Consider the following 16,005-nt stretch of genomic DNA (forward strand, 5'->3'; position numbering starts at 1 on the left):
CTCCTGCTAGCCCTAGTGTATCTGAAATGAATGAATAAATCAATGAGTCTATTTGAATGTACATTGCTGTTGTAGTGGCCGATGTGTAATGATAAGCTTTTCTGTAAGTAACCCCTATATTAACTCAAATTTTAACATTGTTTTTATTCTTTTTTTTACACAGAAAAAATGCTTCTGAAGGTGCAGATCACAGCACACCTATGATAGAACAATTAAGAGAAGCAGTTGATATGTTGCAAGATCCAACAAGGTATGATTTTGGATGTTTTATGTATGTTTTAGGTTGTGTCTAATAAGCAAACAAGCTGATGTCAAGCCTGCTTGCCTCCTCAGCAGTCATGTGGCTCCCTACCCTTGTGCTTGCCAGGGCCAGCCTTGTTAGACATCAGGAGCTGATAGTATTGAGTGTCTCTGGGCTAGATTGGATACCTGCATGTCCCATGGTACTCTCCATCAGCTTTAATTTTCTCCTGGATTACTGACCTTTTGCCTTGGTCATCTCCTCTTGGTACCTTAGGTGCCTGTCACAATCGTTGGCCTTCAATGTCCATTATTTATTCTCCCAGAACCAGAAAAACAAATATCCTAAAGTGTATTTTGTAATGCGTAATGAGATTTGTTTATTACATGTAGAATTTTGCTTGAACTATTCTGGTTTTAAGGGGATCGCTCCTGGTCGGAAGGTCTCTGGGAGAGTTACCTGTTTCTGTAGAGTGTTACATGTCCACAGAGGTTTGTGAATAGCACAAACTTTACCTACAAAGTCATGGAGGTTTAACCGGAAAATAAGCTTTCGATTTTGTGATGCGTGGTTTATTTACAGAGGCATTTACATTTCCATACAACCTGCAGGTCTGTGAACAGATAGATGCCTTTTTACACATGTACAGTGACAACCATAAAGTAGTAGGAAAAAAAAGTATCCTGTTAGTGTATTTTTTAACAGGGATTTTAATTGACAAAAAGCAGGGACATGTTTTTACTCCCAAAAGGATTGCATTATCAAGAATGTATGTTTAGCCTGCATTCATTTACTGTTGATAACAGTGGTCTGTTGGCCAGTTATCGTATAAAATCAGGCATACCACACTGTGATAATGTTTGCCTTTGTCTGTCAATTCTAGTTTTGTCATTCTCATTTTGTATTGAAAGAAACTATGGGTAAATTGTTGGCCCTATATAAAAGACAACATTATTATGTCAGATTACATTTCCTGATGTTTTGCTGCTGCCCCCATACTAACCTACCTACCTAGCCATCCCCTAACACCCTACTTACAGTGCAGTCTATAATCTGCCCAGCACCAGAATTTAACTTTTTAGGTGCTGGACTAGCTAAGTAAGGGTTGCACACCCTAATTTAGCACCTGAACATTAACCTATGTATCCAGCAGTTCATTCTGGTGGCTTTCATGTCCGTCTGTGATATCTTCATGTTTAATTGGTAATAAGCCTTGCTGAGGCATTATTATATTTTCTCTTCTAGGCTAACTATGGAAATTGAAGATGGAATGAATTTATACAATCTACAGTCCACCACCGCTGCTGATTTAAACAAGTCTGCCATAAAGTGAGTTTGTGTAGCATCTAAAATATATAAGGAATACATATTCCAAACTTACTTCCCGTTTTATGGTGTAACTTTTTTTATTTATCTTTCTTTCAGTGGACAAGTGGAATTACAGATGTCTCCAATAGCGCAGGTAATTATTTTTATAGACCAATAAAACACAAAACAAAATGGTAACATGGGTTTTTTATGAGCTTATCAAACATTGAAGGACATTAAATGTACTACCATATACGTTAAATGTTTTATTTTAAAGCCACCTCTCTGAGTTTTAAGAGCATGTATGTTATGATTCCAACATACTAACAAGGCTAATTTTGTTTTCAATTTTCAGAATAGCATGACAAACGAGACTCCAACGTCACAAAATTCCCAGGACGAGGTCAGTCTCATAAATTCTCTAATCACATGTAAAAACATGCTTGCTTATTTATAGAATTAGAAGCGTTTTGAAGGGAGTTTGCTTTTATGTAGCAGGTGTATCGATACACATGATGTATTTAATACCCTAGGATAGTTTGTACCTTAATCTTAGTCACGTGTGGTTACATTAGTACACATGGTCTCTGTAATTAATGGCACAGCGATCACATGACCAACAAAGGCCGCTATCAGTCCTCTGCGTCTGGATCTCCAGTGAGTGCTAGAGTAAAGCCTACTGTTATCTTAATGGTATGGATCGACATGAAAGGGTTACATGCTGGACCGGGAGCTGACAGCATGGACGTGTGCGGACAGTGGCAAGAGAGGCTTTTTTTGCCCTATGAGATATAGGGTACGTTGTAGTAAGGAAGAAAGTAGGGCCTGAAATGAAAGAATAAGGGTGAAAATTCCTGAAATAAAGGGCATGAAATTAGGAGAAAAAGGAAAAATAACAACATTTCATTATCGGATGTTTTAGATTTTAAGAAATGTTTCTCTGCAAATGTAATTTCTGCATAGAATGTTAACTTTCAAGTTAGCTTTGTGTTTTACCAGATAAAGGATGTTAGTGTGCTTTTTTTTTTATATTCGTAACTGAGCTATAATATGGTTGGATTTATTGGTGTACATATACACATGATTGCATCTCTATCTTCGCATACAGACTGAAGACAACACTCCCACAATGTCCCCAGTACACAGCACAACAACATTTGGTCTTAAACCGAGATCTGGTAAGTCTAATTATTTTTGTTATGCAAGTTTTTGGTTTTGATGACAGAATGGAAAGAGGGGGAAATCAAGCAATTAGTTATTGGTATTGGGATGAGATGCATATTTTGTTTTGTCATGTGACTGACACCTGCCTAGAAATGGACCTCCGTCATGGCCTGGTTTGATGGAAGCTAGTGTGTATAGGTATCTTTAGTAGTAGTAGTAGTAGTAGTAGTAGTGTGAAGGACAATTAAAGGATAACAATCATATAGCTTTTATTTTTTTATTTTTCATATAATGAAACTAAATTTGCCCTGACTGAAATCTCATATCTTCAAAGAGTAATTTTATGGAAAAATCCAGCACTTTTAACTGTGGTTGCCTGAACGCTGTCAGTTTTAATAACTAGATGTGTTTTTTAAATGATTATCAATACCAATGTTATTTATGTCCTACTTCCAAGTTGCTCTTTCTGAGCTGATTTATCTATATTGATTTATTGTAATCATGGTAACAAGAATGGTGCAACTTGAATATGTTACAGTTGGTGTGCTGGTCTGGCTAAAAAGACATGTTTTTTTGAATAATGATCCAGCATCAGAAATCATATCTATCTTTTCAAATTGTTACCCACATCATCTGATTATAAAAAAGAAAAAAGAACAGTGGTCCCATGGAAATTAGTAAAGATATTCCAAAGCAAAGTCTTCAATAAACACATGAGAGTTGTACATTATGAAGAGGCAACCCCATACTGTAATCAAAAATGTGGCCCAAAAACATATCATGATGACATGGAAGGTCATGAAAAAACTTGTAGTGTGCACTCCCGTGCATAGCGCTGCCCGATGGTTCCCGGGGCTGGGGACTGCTGGGGCCCACAAAAGCGTGGGTGCACGAGAAAAGCAAAAGGCTGGCATACTTGTGAAATTGTGTCTTTTGTTATCTAAATTGTGTTTGTAAAGTGTATTATCATTTAACCCTTTATTTTCTGTGCGCCTACCTTGCCCTATTCTGTGTGCTGTTGTGCAGTGAAATATCATGTAGTATGCCCTGTAAATTTTAAAAAAATATATGTTCAGAAACCTATGCATGGGGATATTTCTGCAGTTGTAGGCTCCTTTGTGAAAAAAATCCTAAAAAAAAAAAAAACACATGGAAAGCTTGGTGAAAAATGCAACAAAAGTGAATGTTACGGCTCCCTTTGCAGACATTGGTGGCCATCTGGTTGCATAATTGTCCAAATGCTCCTAGTGAAATACCCTGGCTTGTCTTCTCTCCCAAAATATATACTTTTGTGGGGGGTATTTTGAGCTAGTGGGCTCCCAATCAGTCCCAAATGAGACATAAAGGTAGCTTATTTTTTTTTACAAAAACCTATGCATGTTGGTTTTTTCAAATTCAAGACACATATTATTATATATTGTGTGGTAATTTGGTCAACTGCACTTTTTATAGTAAAATATTACAAAAAAATATTATTTTTCAAAATGTTTCATTATTTTAATGTTTTATCCATATTGTATCAAAAGTCAACTGTATCAGTCCTTAAAATAACCCAAACAATATATAATATGTGTGGGTGCATGAAAAATTAGAAAGGAGAATCATGGTTAAGGAAACAGTAAAAAACAATGCTGAGCAAGTCTCAGGTTTTTGGGCACAAAACACCCTCAGTGAAAGAACTCTCCTGCAAACTCTCCTTTAGTGAAAAATCCTCATTTACAATAATTACAATTTATTTACAATAATTTACCACATATTACAAAGGATTGGATCTTTGGAGCCTAAGATGGTCTTGGTGAGGTCCAGTCTTGTATGTGTATTTGAAACACACAGTATGTGTGTGACATACAGTATAGTGACAGAATCTGTGTACTTTCTGTATTATATTTGATGTAGTCGGATATACTATGTATAAAGTATGGCACTATACAGACTTTGTACAATGGCTCTATAGATGGGAGAAACAGCCTTTATTTTGGGATAAGCTTTTATAGCTAAAAAAAATACATGTATTTCCATAACTGTACTAATACTCATTACTAATACTCATACTTGATCTTGTAAACTGGTGAGTGCTCTATGCCACCTCTTTTCTGTTGACCTGGGTGTTCCTGGTGCACTCACATCATACTTCTCAGACCAAGCATGTGTATTTACTACAAGAGGCTTCGTTAAGCCAATGTCATCCATAGTTTTGCAGAATTTATATCCCCATTAGGCTTAATTCCAGACCATTCCGTAACCTCAGAACAGTTCTTTGGTTAATATACATGTCGCTGCTGACTACAAAACCACAGGCGTTGTAGTTTATCAGTCAGTTATTTGGAGAGTCATTGCTGAGAGACCAGCCACATGAAAATAATGATATCTGATTGAGTGACAAAGTCTCAATGTCTGGATGACAGCAGCTTGTTTTGAAGCAGCTCTTTATCCATGTTGGCATGTTCTGCTTCAGATCAGTTGCATTCCCGCACAGGCTGTCAGGGAAAGAATGTTAAAAAGAACACGTTCTAGGGATCTGTTAGTATTCAGAACTTTTGTAATATATGTGTATAAACAGTGTTCATTATCTGTCACTTTTATACTGTATTCATATGTTAGCACTTCCTACACAATGAAATACACCATTCGGCTCTATTTCTTTTTCTTTGTGCAATGTAAGAATATTTAGTTCAGGAACCACCCATAAGATACATTTTAACTTTGTCCCTGGTATGTTGAAAACTTAAGATACTTTTCAGAAACACTGAACATCTTCCCAATCTTTTGAAGAGTGCCAGCTGTCTGCGGAAATTCTTTCCAAATAGAGTGGGGTCTGGCCACACACTAAAGCTTATTCTGGATGCTGTCCTCAGATAAGCGCCGTGCCAGATTGCTCATTGCAAAGATTTTTTATATGGCTACATTTGTACCTCCTATTTTAAGAAATTATTTAAAAAGACATCCTGACTATAATATATATATATGAATTGAAATACATATATTTGTTTTTTTAAATGCGCTTGTGTTCATCTTCATTGCACAAGGAGTCTGGATTGTGTCATGGTGTTTGCAGCAGAAGAAATAAAGCAGTTACATGGCTTCTTTCCTCATTGAAATATTTTGTCCAATACTGTTACGGTTTTAGGATGTTAGGCAATCAGGTAGGAAGGAATGCACCAGGCATGACATTGTATCCAACATTAGCTTGCTCATCTGATTCACATTTTCAGAAATCTAATTAAGTACACTTGCTTTTGAGCCTGTTCTTGTTTTTTTTTCTTTGTCAACCATTCTATTTAGCAGGCTTGATGCTTGTGCTTTAGACCCAAAAAATAACAGGTCAGTAAAGCCATCAGCACCATTCTTTCCAATTGTTGTATTAGGGAGCAACAACTGGAGAACAAAATCCATCTACTAATCACTCTATTAATCACTCTCTAATGTAACAGATAAGTTAACCCTCTCCCGGTGCAAATCAGATTATTTGCAATATTCAGTTTGCATGCATTAACAATTAATAAAAATACAGACATACAAGGGACATATTTAATAATATAGACAGTCTGCTAAATTCTTATACAGTATTGCATTATTACTTGCATTGCTTGTAGCCTATCCTACATATCCTGGAATATATATTGCTGAACATTCTAGCAGAATAAATATAGACTTATTCTTACTATGGACATGTCTAAGGCAAGAAGTTTTTACATGCAAAAGAGGGCTTCCTTTTTTTCTTAACACACATCACCGTTTTTTTCATATTCGAGAGATATTTACCAACAATGCGAGTGGAAAGAATTATCGTGAGAAGGAATAAGTGACATTTTTCCATGTTGCATACTAATAATAACAAAACTTTGAAAACAGATACAGTATGTATAGGTGTGTGTCAATGTAAATATGTGTTGCCATGTATAACACAATAAGGATGCACTGTGTTGAAACTGTATTAATAAATCCTAATCATTGTATAATTAAGTACATTTTACATTTGTGTATACCACTCTCAGTGCATGTTTTAATTACAATCACTTAGCATTGTAATCAGTTTAATTTACCAAAATAGATCTATGTGTTCTAGAGCGATGTTATATGACACCATATTCCTATGGAATTAACAATTGCAAATAAAATTTACATATAATTGAAAGTATATAAATAAAATGTAACTTCTTACCTTCATTATTTTTTTCATCCAGTTTTATAGAACAAAGAATTTAAACTCTACTACCGTATTCCTAGAAAACATAAAATAAAGCACATGCAAACAGAATAAAAATGAATAAAATGTTTGATTACAGATGTTTTGTTTTACTATTTTTCCCTCAAGTCTTTATCAGCATTGATAAAGCATGTGGTTTATCCTGCAAAAACATGAGAAAAATACAAATATATTTACTATTTGTTTATGTACAGTTACTAATTTGTTGTTTGTTCCATGTGGTTGGACAGCACCAGGTTTCCGAAAGACACTTCATCTTTATAGATACAAATGTCCAACATTGTTAATAACAAACCCCTTTAATCTGGGTAGCTTTTATGTTAAATCAAATATTAATATGGGTTATATTTTCATGGTATAATCAGTAGCTGAGGTTTAGGAACAAAACGCAATGTTTTTGTATATATTAAGGAAGCTAATTAACAGATATCACTATTCAAATTTGATTTGACTGCTTTCCTAACATACTGTTGCTTCAAATTGTGATTTATTCTGGTCCTCTTTTGCTTTGTATGGACCTCCTCTGACACCCCCTCCTACAGACCCGTCCCTCACTCTTCCTCCTATCTCCTTCAACAAACTTACACAGGCACAAAATTGGGACAGCTATAACTTGGAGGTCTCAACAGAAGGAGCCATTGACAGTGGTAGGTATTGTATATTGTGGAATGTGCATCGCATGTCCGTATAGTTGCTTTTCAGAAACCAGTTACCTGTTGGCATCACTTAATGTGTTAAATGTATGTATGTATGAAATAATGATATTCGTGCATTGTATAATAATTTACATGGCCAACATAACAGAGCAGACTAGAAAGCTTACGGGTTATCTGCTGCTGTGGTGGAATCTGTTAAGTCAACACTATGTTGTCGTACTGTTTAATGGAGGTCTGGGATGTTAGACCATTGTACTTCCCAAACATAATTCAGTAGTATGTTACAGCTGACAGGAGGTTTGCAGGACAGTTGTGTTTCAGCTCCTTGACTCCACTATGCATTATGAAGATCCAAACTCAGCTTCTGCTGTAGGAAGAGCTTGGCTGCCCCCATATAATGCAGAGTTAAATCAGTGAGATTTATTCTCAAAGCCTCCTTACACATTATACAGGGTCAGCTCAGCCTTTCTCTCTGGAAACCTGTCAGTGTTGGTCCTTTATAACGAATAATGAAGTGTGGGAGCACAACTCTCTTGCCAATGCTCTCTTTGGTGTCGATGATTGTGGAAATTATCTGTTATTCTGTACAAAGTCCCAGTTTCCATTGTCTTTCTCATCCGTCCTTACATTTCCATGGCTAAACAATCAATCAAAAAGTGTATGCGTCATTACTATTATTATTTATTTAATAGTTTTCTGTTTAATAGCAGGCTTTCTGCATTTTTATTTTAATTTTGCTTGAGCAGGGCCCTCCCTATTTCTTGTTTCTGTAAGTCCAATTGTTATGTTATTTACTAATTGTTATGTCATCATTACCCAATGTACTGAGCTGTGGAATATGATGACGCTTTATAAAATAAATAATATTTTTTAGAATGTTTTTGTAATTTAGCATGCTATGTAAAGTAATGTACTTTAGGAATTATCAGTAGTATTCTTTATTAAAGTTTATAGGACTATTTATTAGCTCTGTAGGGTGAGTGAGCCACTCTGCATTTCTGCTTGCCTTGCATTTCTAAGCGAAAGGGGGCTTTTGTGCACATATGAAAGAAAATGGTCAAGAAAGTATAGAAAAGGATAGAAAATAGTACAAAAGGGTCAAGACTGGAGGGATGGACTAGCACTGCAAATTGGTAGGAATATGTTGTTTTGAAATATTTTCCTGGAAAAATGAAATGTATGTTTACCAATGGAAGGAGTTTGGTGGGTTACGTTGGGGAATACTGTATTGTATTAACAATATGAGATACTGGGTATTGCTGAAACCTGGTCAAATGATACACAAGTGTCCTATACATTTTACAGGTTATATCCTTTTAGAAAGGATAGGAATAACAGAAACTAGGGGAAATATCTAAATATTTTAAACCTTATTTGCTTCCTAGCATAAGAGCAGACTTACATTAATGGTCTGTGGATTAGGTTTGTGGAAGTATTATGTATATAAAACATACTGTTACTGGGGAGTTGTTATGAATAATCTCTGATGAAGTCAAAATTATAAGGGATTGATAGTATCCAGGTACCAATTGGAAATTAGATACAAGTGAAGTGGCATATCAAAAGACAATTATATGACTCAACGCATGACAGAACAACCAGAAACAATACATTGTTAGTCATTTGGGAAATGGTGTTTTGTTTTTAAATTGTGATAAAGAAATGGTCACTTAAGGGGCAAATCGCAAGAGGCCATAATATAGGATTAGAAGAACAATGGTTCCAACTAAACAGAGGAAGGTAGTATGCAGTGAGGGCAGTAAAGTTATGGAATCCATTAACCAGGCAAATGGTGAGTGCAGATAATATTGTCTTTTTTGCAAGGGAGATAATTCACTGTCACTGTTTTTAATTAATATGAAGGAATTCTAGCGTCAGAGGCAAAATTGCATTTGGTTTTTTTTTTGCCTTTGTCTGGATCAGTTCAGATAGAGATGCTTTGGAAGGGCTCTTCCTAATTAAATATATAATGTATATATTTGTATTTCATTTAAATATATTATGTATATAATGTCTGGGAACATGTATTTTGGTTATCAAAAAAAATGTTTTTGTTATATAAGCTGTCTCCATTGTGTATGTGTTTTTATGGTGTCTTTTTATAAGGAGTCTTTGTAGAACAATCTAATATCACCTTATGATATTCCAGATCTTCCTTTGTCTGTTTTACCCTATCCCTCGTCGCAACACGGTTTGTGCTGGATCTCACTTCTATGTTGATATGCACTGGATATGGGCATCTTGGTAGGTGTAGGTAAATTTTTAACAAACAAATTTAACATAGTCAATCATTTATACAATTCCTTTACTCTGCATCAGTATTCTGTGGATTAAGGCTAAAATATAAGGCCAGTTTGGTCTTTTTGAGCTACACGTCACTTATTCTTGTGACAGACGGGATGTAGTATTACAAAATATCAAATACACCCATTTAATATATATACTGTATATTAATTTTTCTAAACTTCTTTTTACATCTAAGTACCGCAAATGATAGATTATGCCAACTAAGTACTCCTGGTATCAACTTTTTATTCAATGAATACTAATGACATAAGAACATAAAAAGAGGTCATGTTATTCACTTTCTACAAAACATATACTGTGAACTGTTTTCTTGTCCTGTGCTGTTGAGTGTACTCTACTCACACCTAGTGGTTGATTTTGACATAGATACAGCTTTTTATGCCTATGTAGGATGAGGATTAGTGTGTATCTGTTTAGAAGGCTGTCTGTAAATTGTATTGTCTTACTGTATCTGTTTCTGTGATCAATTTTAACAAAAAAAACTAAACAATGTTGCACTCTGAAATGGTCACACTCCCTGTGGAATATTTTGTTTTTTATGAATAAAATGGACACCTAAAAAAGCCAAATACATTGAATCTTTGTGAGGAATGCATTTCAAACGCATTTTCTTCACGCATTGGCAGGTGTAAGTGAAGTGCAGCCCGACACTTTTTTTCCTGGTAGTACAATGGTGTAGAGCGAAAACTGTTGACACAGATATCCCTTCCAGTGAAGGAAGACTTGAGGCACCTTCTTATGGTGCAACTCTTGAATGTTAATACCTCTGGACCCAGAAGAACATAGGACAAGATAAATCTGTGTCAGTAAAGGAACTGATTTCCCTGTAATGTCACTTAACCACTAAAGTCTTCCTGTGCCACATAAACTGCATGGTCAGTTGGTTCTGCGCGCTTTGCGGTATATATGGGATTTTGAAACCACAGATTTATTGTTATTGTTATTATTATATCATGTTTTAGCAACTGTAGTTTTTTCCCCATATTTTGGTTGTTTAAAATATAAAGAAGCCAACAAAGACAGAGCCAGTGTTCAGGTTCTGACTGATAAGTCTGATCTTTCTTATCTATTTTTGGATATGTGCTGCAATAAAGGAGAGATCATTTTCAAATGCTTTAATTTCTAAGTCATTTATTCAGACCCACTTCTAAGTGAAGAAAAAATGCAATCACATTTATCATACAAAAAAGTCTAATCTTTTCTACTAATGGCTACTCCATTTTAAGGCCATATAAAAAGTTTAAAAATGTGTAATTTAAAATACACCTGTTATATCTTCAACTTGGTTTTGGTAATATATCAAAAGAGAAACAGATGGGTCTACCTGCTGTCATTTTGAAGCATATGAAGCATGAGTGCTGTTCTCCTAATGTTTCAGTTTCACATAATCTCGTACTTAAAATACTTTAGATTGTGTAATGAAGTGCAGAGATCACCATATAAAATATTCAATAATTGGCAATTTGAGGCATTGGTTGCATTTTTGCATATCTCAGTTTGAGCACAGACATTGTAATTAATAAATAAATCATAAAACTACTTGCTTTTAGGGAGGCATACACACAATTATGGGCCTGTTTGAACCCTTCAAGCACCGGAGCTGTACATCCTGATTTCAACCACAGTTGACAATAAGCAATTTTCAGTTTTACCAATTCGCTTTCACATTTCACCATGTAACCCACTGTAGTGTACTACACAACCAGTATAAAAACACACAGACCTGACCTAGTGGAACCCCTAATGGAACACCTGGTAGCAGGGCCGGCCCAAGACATAGTGCTGCCTGGGGCAAAGTTTGAAACCCCCCCCCCCCACACACACACACTGTCTACGCCACTGCTCTTTATCTACCCTTCCTCTCCCTCCCTATTATCTACCCTATCCCCCCCCCATTTGTACTTCACTTACCTTCTAGCAGTCTTGTGGCGAGAGTCTCCCTGCTCTGCCGCGGTGCGCGCTGCTTCACTGATGAGCGTCGGAAATGAGGTCATATTCCGGCGCTCAGCATTACAAACCGAGACCGAACTAGAGGGCTCGCAGAGGAGAGAGAGGGGTGCCGAGCGAGTATTGACAACTTGATAAGCGAAAACCACTCGCCCCTCTCGCTCCTCCGCTTAAAAAATAAAAAAAAGACGCTTGGGGCGGCAAAGTGCCGTCTGGGGCAATTGCCCACTCTGTTCCATGGCAGGGCCGGCCCTGCCTGGTAGATCTACCTAGAATTGGATATGAACCATGGCAAACCTATAGCATGTATTTTAAAGACATGGCACATATATTGCCCCAACAACAAACAATTCACATTAAAATACTTGGTAAGTACTGTAATATGCATTCTATACTGTCCGCAAAAAAATAAGTACTTACTTTGCTAAAATATTTCTGCTCCAGAGCTGCACTGCCTTCTCCTCTGTCCGAGTTCTGCTTGAAGCAGGCAATCACTTTGTACATGATTATCTGTAGAGTTAAACAACATATCCAAAATCACGTGTGTTCCTTTCATCGTATTTATGTTCATAAGCATATTGTGTGTCCGTGATAATTCACTGTAAGTTGTTACACTTTTGTGCAGTGTTTTTTTAATATGCCATGTACTTAATTTTGGTGCGTATGTTAATTTGCTTTCTTGAATTTAATTTTAGTATTTAACAGACCACAGAGGAATTTGGAATCCGTAGATCCTCAATTTACAATTCGAAGGAAAATGGAACAAATGAGAGAGGAGAAGGAGCTCATAGACAATCTGCGAGAGGTAATGCCCACCCTAATATCTAGAATTGTATTTATTTCTGATTTTAGACATCATTCACATCACGATTGGCATGACTGGGTGTGTAGCTGACTGGATTTCAAGCCTCAGAAGGGGCAGCTTTTTTTATCTTTTTTTTCTGGTGGCATAGTATTTATTTTTCTACTCCCTGTCCTATGTGTAAAAAGAAATGCAGCTCTGATGCTGAGCTCAAAAGGCATTGAGAGCTACTGCTTGTGTAATGAACAAACCTAAGTGCAGCAAGAGCTGAGCTATGTTTGTATGTAAAGTAATAGTCCTTGCCAACAATTCTCATTTTTTAAACAATATTGCATATATTTAACTAATTAATTATACTATATGCCACATATGCCACAGTCATGTAGTACTAATGGCTTTTTCTAAATGGTAAACCTGTTTATTTTTATGTAATATATTGTATTTTGTATCTACATGGCATGCCATTTGTGATAGTAGAGTCTATGGCACACAGTTATTTTAAACTGTTTGATTCACAGGTTTATTCTGAGTTATACACCAGATATCCAGGAATCTAGACTGGTATAGAAGTATTTAAATTGAGAAGTTAATCAAACAAGGGGAGACATTTGTTTATGATGCTAACTGCTAAACTGTTAAAAAATGTTAACAGTACAAAGAATTACAGATTTCTGCTTTATTAATTTGTGCAAAGTGTGTAAAAGTAATGAATTAAATAATGTGAAGAAAAAAATGCACATGGAAATATTTCAAGTTTTATTTTTCATTATTAAAAAGATATGGATCCTTATTGTCAACAAAGGTCTACAGAAATTTTTTATTAAAAATAGCTCTGCCATTGATTTCAGAATATTGAAGCAAGATTAAAGATTTGCTTGCCTGAAGACTTGGGATCTGCACTCATGGACGGAGTTGTCCTTTGTCATTTAGTTAATCAGATCCATCCCCGGTCAGTAGGAAGCATCCATGTGCCGTCTCCAGCTGTTGTAAGTTCACATCTTGACATCATTTATTTTAACAATAATGTTGGTTGTAAAGACAAATATTTTAATTTAATTTTTATTTATTTTTGTCGTTGTTGGCATTTATATAGTAGACTATTTTGCGAGGAAAGATATTAACAGTTAGGCAATGCTGGCTATTTTTAAGTGGGTAAACACATGTATTAAATGTGGTGGAAACGGGCTAACCAATGCAACTATGAATCTCCCTTTAAAGTTCATCTTCCAAATGTGTGTGCATTTCAGCACACAAATACATATTTCTGTGACAAAATAATCAAATACCTTACAGTCTTTAGAGTTTAGAAAATGAATGTTACACTTAAGTAATAAATTCTGTCTTTAGTCCATAATATAAAGATAATCAAACCATTTTACTGGACACACCAAGCAATAAGGGGGTGGATTAACAACATTCCCAAGTTTACTGTTTCATTGATAACCTCCATGTCTTATTATCTACCACCCTCTACTGTTCCACCTGTTCTGCTAAATTCAACACATTTATAACTCAAAGCAGCTTTAGAAACCTCACCCCAGTACTTAAAACGGCAAAACACTTCCCAGAAACAATTCTTTAATTGTGTAACATTTAATATACCTACAGCCCTCCTAGATTTTAAGTATTAAATTTACATGAGAATTAACATGATGAAACTGACAATTAACCCCTTAAAAACAGCTAACATGTCTGGCACGTCATGGGGTTAAGTGGCAATGTTGGTGAAATGCCTCGATATTAAGGCATTCAGCAACACTCAAAGAAAACCCAAACAGGGTGCCGTGTAATCCTGGATCGTGGTAAAAAGGTTCCAACAAGGGCTTTCTCTCCTCAGACCTGAGCAATACAGGGCAATAGAGTCCCATAAATATACAATATAAAGAATTATAAAGATTAAAAATATTAAAATTGTAAAAAGTTAAAGAATACATTTTAAAAAAAAAACATTTCATTGCAATAACCAGAGATGTTTCGGCAGGATAAAATGTTGAGGTAATTGTTGATATTTTCGAAATATGTTGATCTGGATTTAATTTTCATGTTCTATATTTTGTAGCCAAAAATTAGCATGGCCAAATGCAGAAGGAATGTTGAAAATTTTCTAGACGCATGTAGAAGAATGGGAGTACCAGAGGTAAGGATTCTTATTTCCAGTTTGATTGTGCCAGATGGAGACTGAATTGTCAACTCTATTAACCCCAGAAGTGTATTGAACTGCTAATGTGAATAATATATTGCATTAGGATGGAATGCAGTAAAAGTTTCATGATCCTGTGTGTTAAAATCATTTTATAACAGCTGTTTAACATTCCATGCAAAACATGGTCATAATCATGGCTACCACATTAATTCCTGTATTTATTTGCAAATGCTAGGGTATTTCAAAATAATTTTTGGTATGAATAACTTGAAATGTTTGCAGGCAGCATGTTGGTAATATACGCCAATATTAACTGTTTATTGAACAAGATGCATTAATTATATATAGGAAGTGTTTAACCAACATACTCCGGTTATGGAAATAAGGAAGGAAGGTAGTAGTGGTATACCAGTATTAGTATTTCTGTACTACTCCATACTGGTTTTAATTATAACGCGATAGATCCCTAACTTCTTAGGCTCATTGGACTTGAATCAGTGACTCATCTAAACCTTAAATCGTTTTAACAGGGGTGAATAGCATATGGTTGGGACCATATCTAGACAATGATCACTACAAAATGAATTTTATAGGCTATAAAAAACAGTTTAGAAATTTGTAGACATGCTTAACACAATTAAAGGACCTATAAAAGATAAAACACAGAAGACTTTGTGATTACTTTAAAATCCTTGTGGTTGAAGCAGCCAGCATATGTCAGGCATTAATGTAGTCCAGGAATGTTGCTGAACACAAATTAGGTTAGTGTTCAATAGTGGCATCTACTCTTTAGAAATATTCCTAATCGAAATTGCAATTTTTTTCTATTTTGGCATAGGTTGTTTACATATTAGCAATATTGTGTTTTTTGTATTTCTATGGTGTCAAAAGAAGGCTATACACGCCCTTAAAAAAACATGTATAATTTGCCAGACAAAAAACATGTATAATTTGCCAAATATGGCAAAGGCAAATCATGGTTAAATTTGGTAAAAATGGCAAAAACATGGACTTTTGCGTAGGAAAAATACGCCAAAAATAACCCTTGCAATATGAAACCAAACAATTTCTTAAAGGTTGGCTTCCCAATCTGCATTTCCAGAACTAGGTACCACTACTTGCATTGTGGATTATAATATTAATTTATTTTTTATTATTTGTATTATTCATTTTAATTTAAACATTTACATTACATTGTATAGATATCATTTATGTTTAGTTACTACTCAC

The 16,005-nt window shown here is 35.3% G+C and overlaps 1 protein-coding gene across 1 annotated transcript in view; it reads left to right on the plus strand.

The window, feature by feature from the left end:
* LRCH1 (leucine rich repeats and calponin homology domain containing 1) overlaps positions 1-16,005 on the plus strand; it is an 86,090-nt gene that overhangs the window by 56,021 nt on the left and 14,064 nt on the right. Inside the window, exons 11-19 of the mRNA XM_053455531.1 lie at positions 164-250; positions 1,487-1,570; positions 1,667-1,703; positions 1,905-1,952; positions 2,658-2,727; positions 7,463-7,567; positions 12,526-12,635; positions 13,481-13,618; positions 14,692-14,769. Coding sequence (XP_053311506.1) covers positions 164-250; positions 1,487-1,570; positions 1,667-1,703; positions 1,905-1,952; positions 2,658-2,727; positions 7,463-7,567; positions 12,526-12,635; positions 13,481-13,618; positions 14,692-14,769 — 757 coding nt within the window. The remainder of the gene's footprint in view (positions 1-163; positions 251-1,486; positions 1,571-1,666; positions 1,704-1,904; positions 1,953-2,657; positions 2,728-7,462; positions 7,568-12,525; positions 12,636-13,480; positions 13,619-14,691; positions 14,770-16,005) is intronic.

The sequence above is a fragment of the Spea bombifrons genome, chromosome 2 (genome assembly GCF_027358695.1).
Source record: "Spea bombifrons isolate aSpeBom1 chromosome 2, aSpeBom1.2.pri, whole genome shotgun sequence".
Classification (NCBI taxonomy): Eukaryota; Metazoa; Chordata; class Amphibia; order Anura; family Pelobatidae; genus Spea; species Spea bombifrons.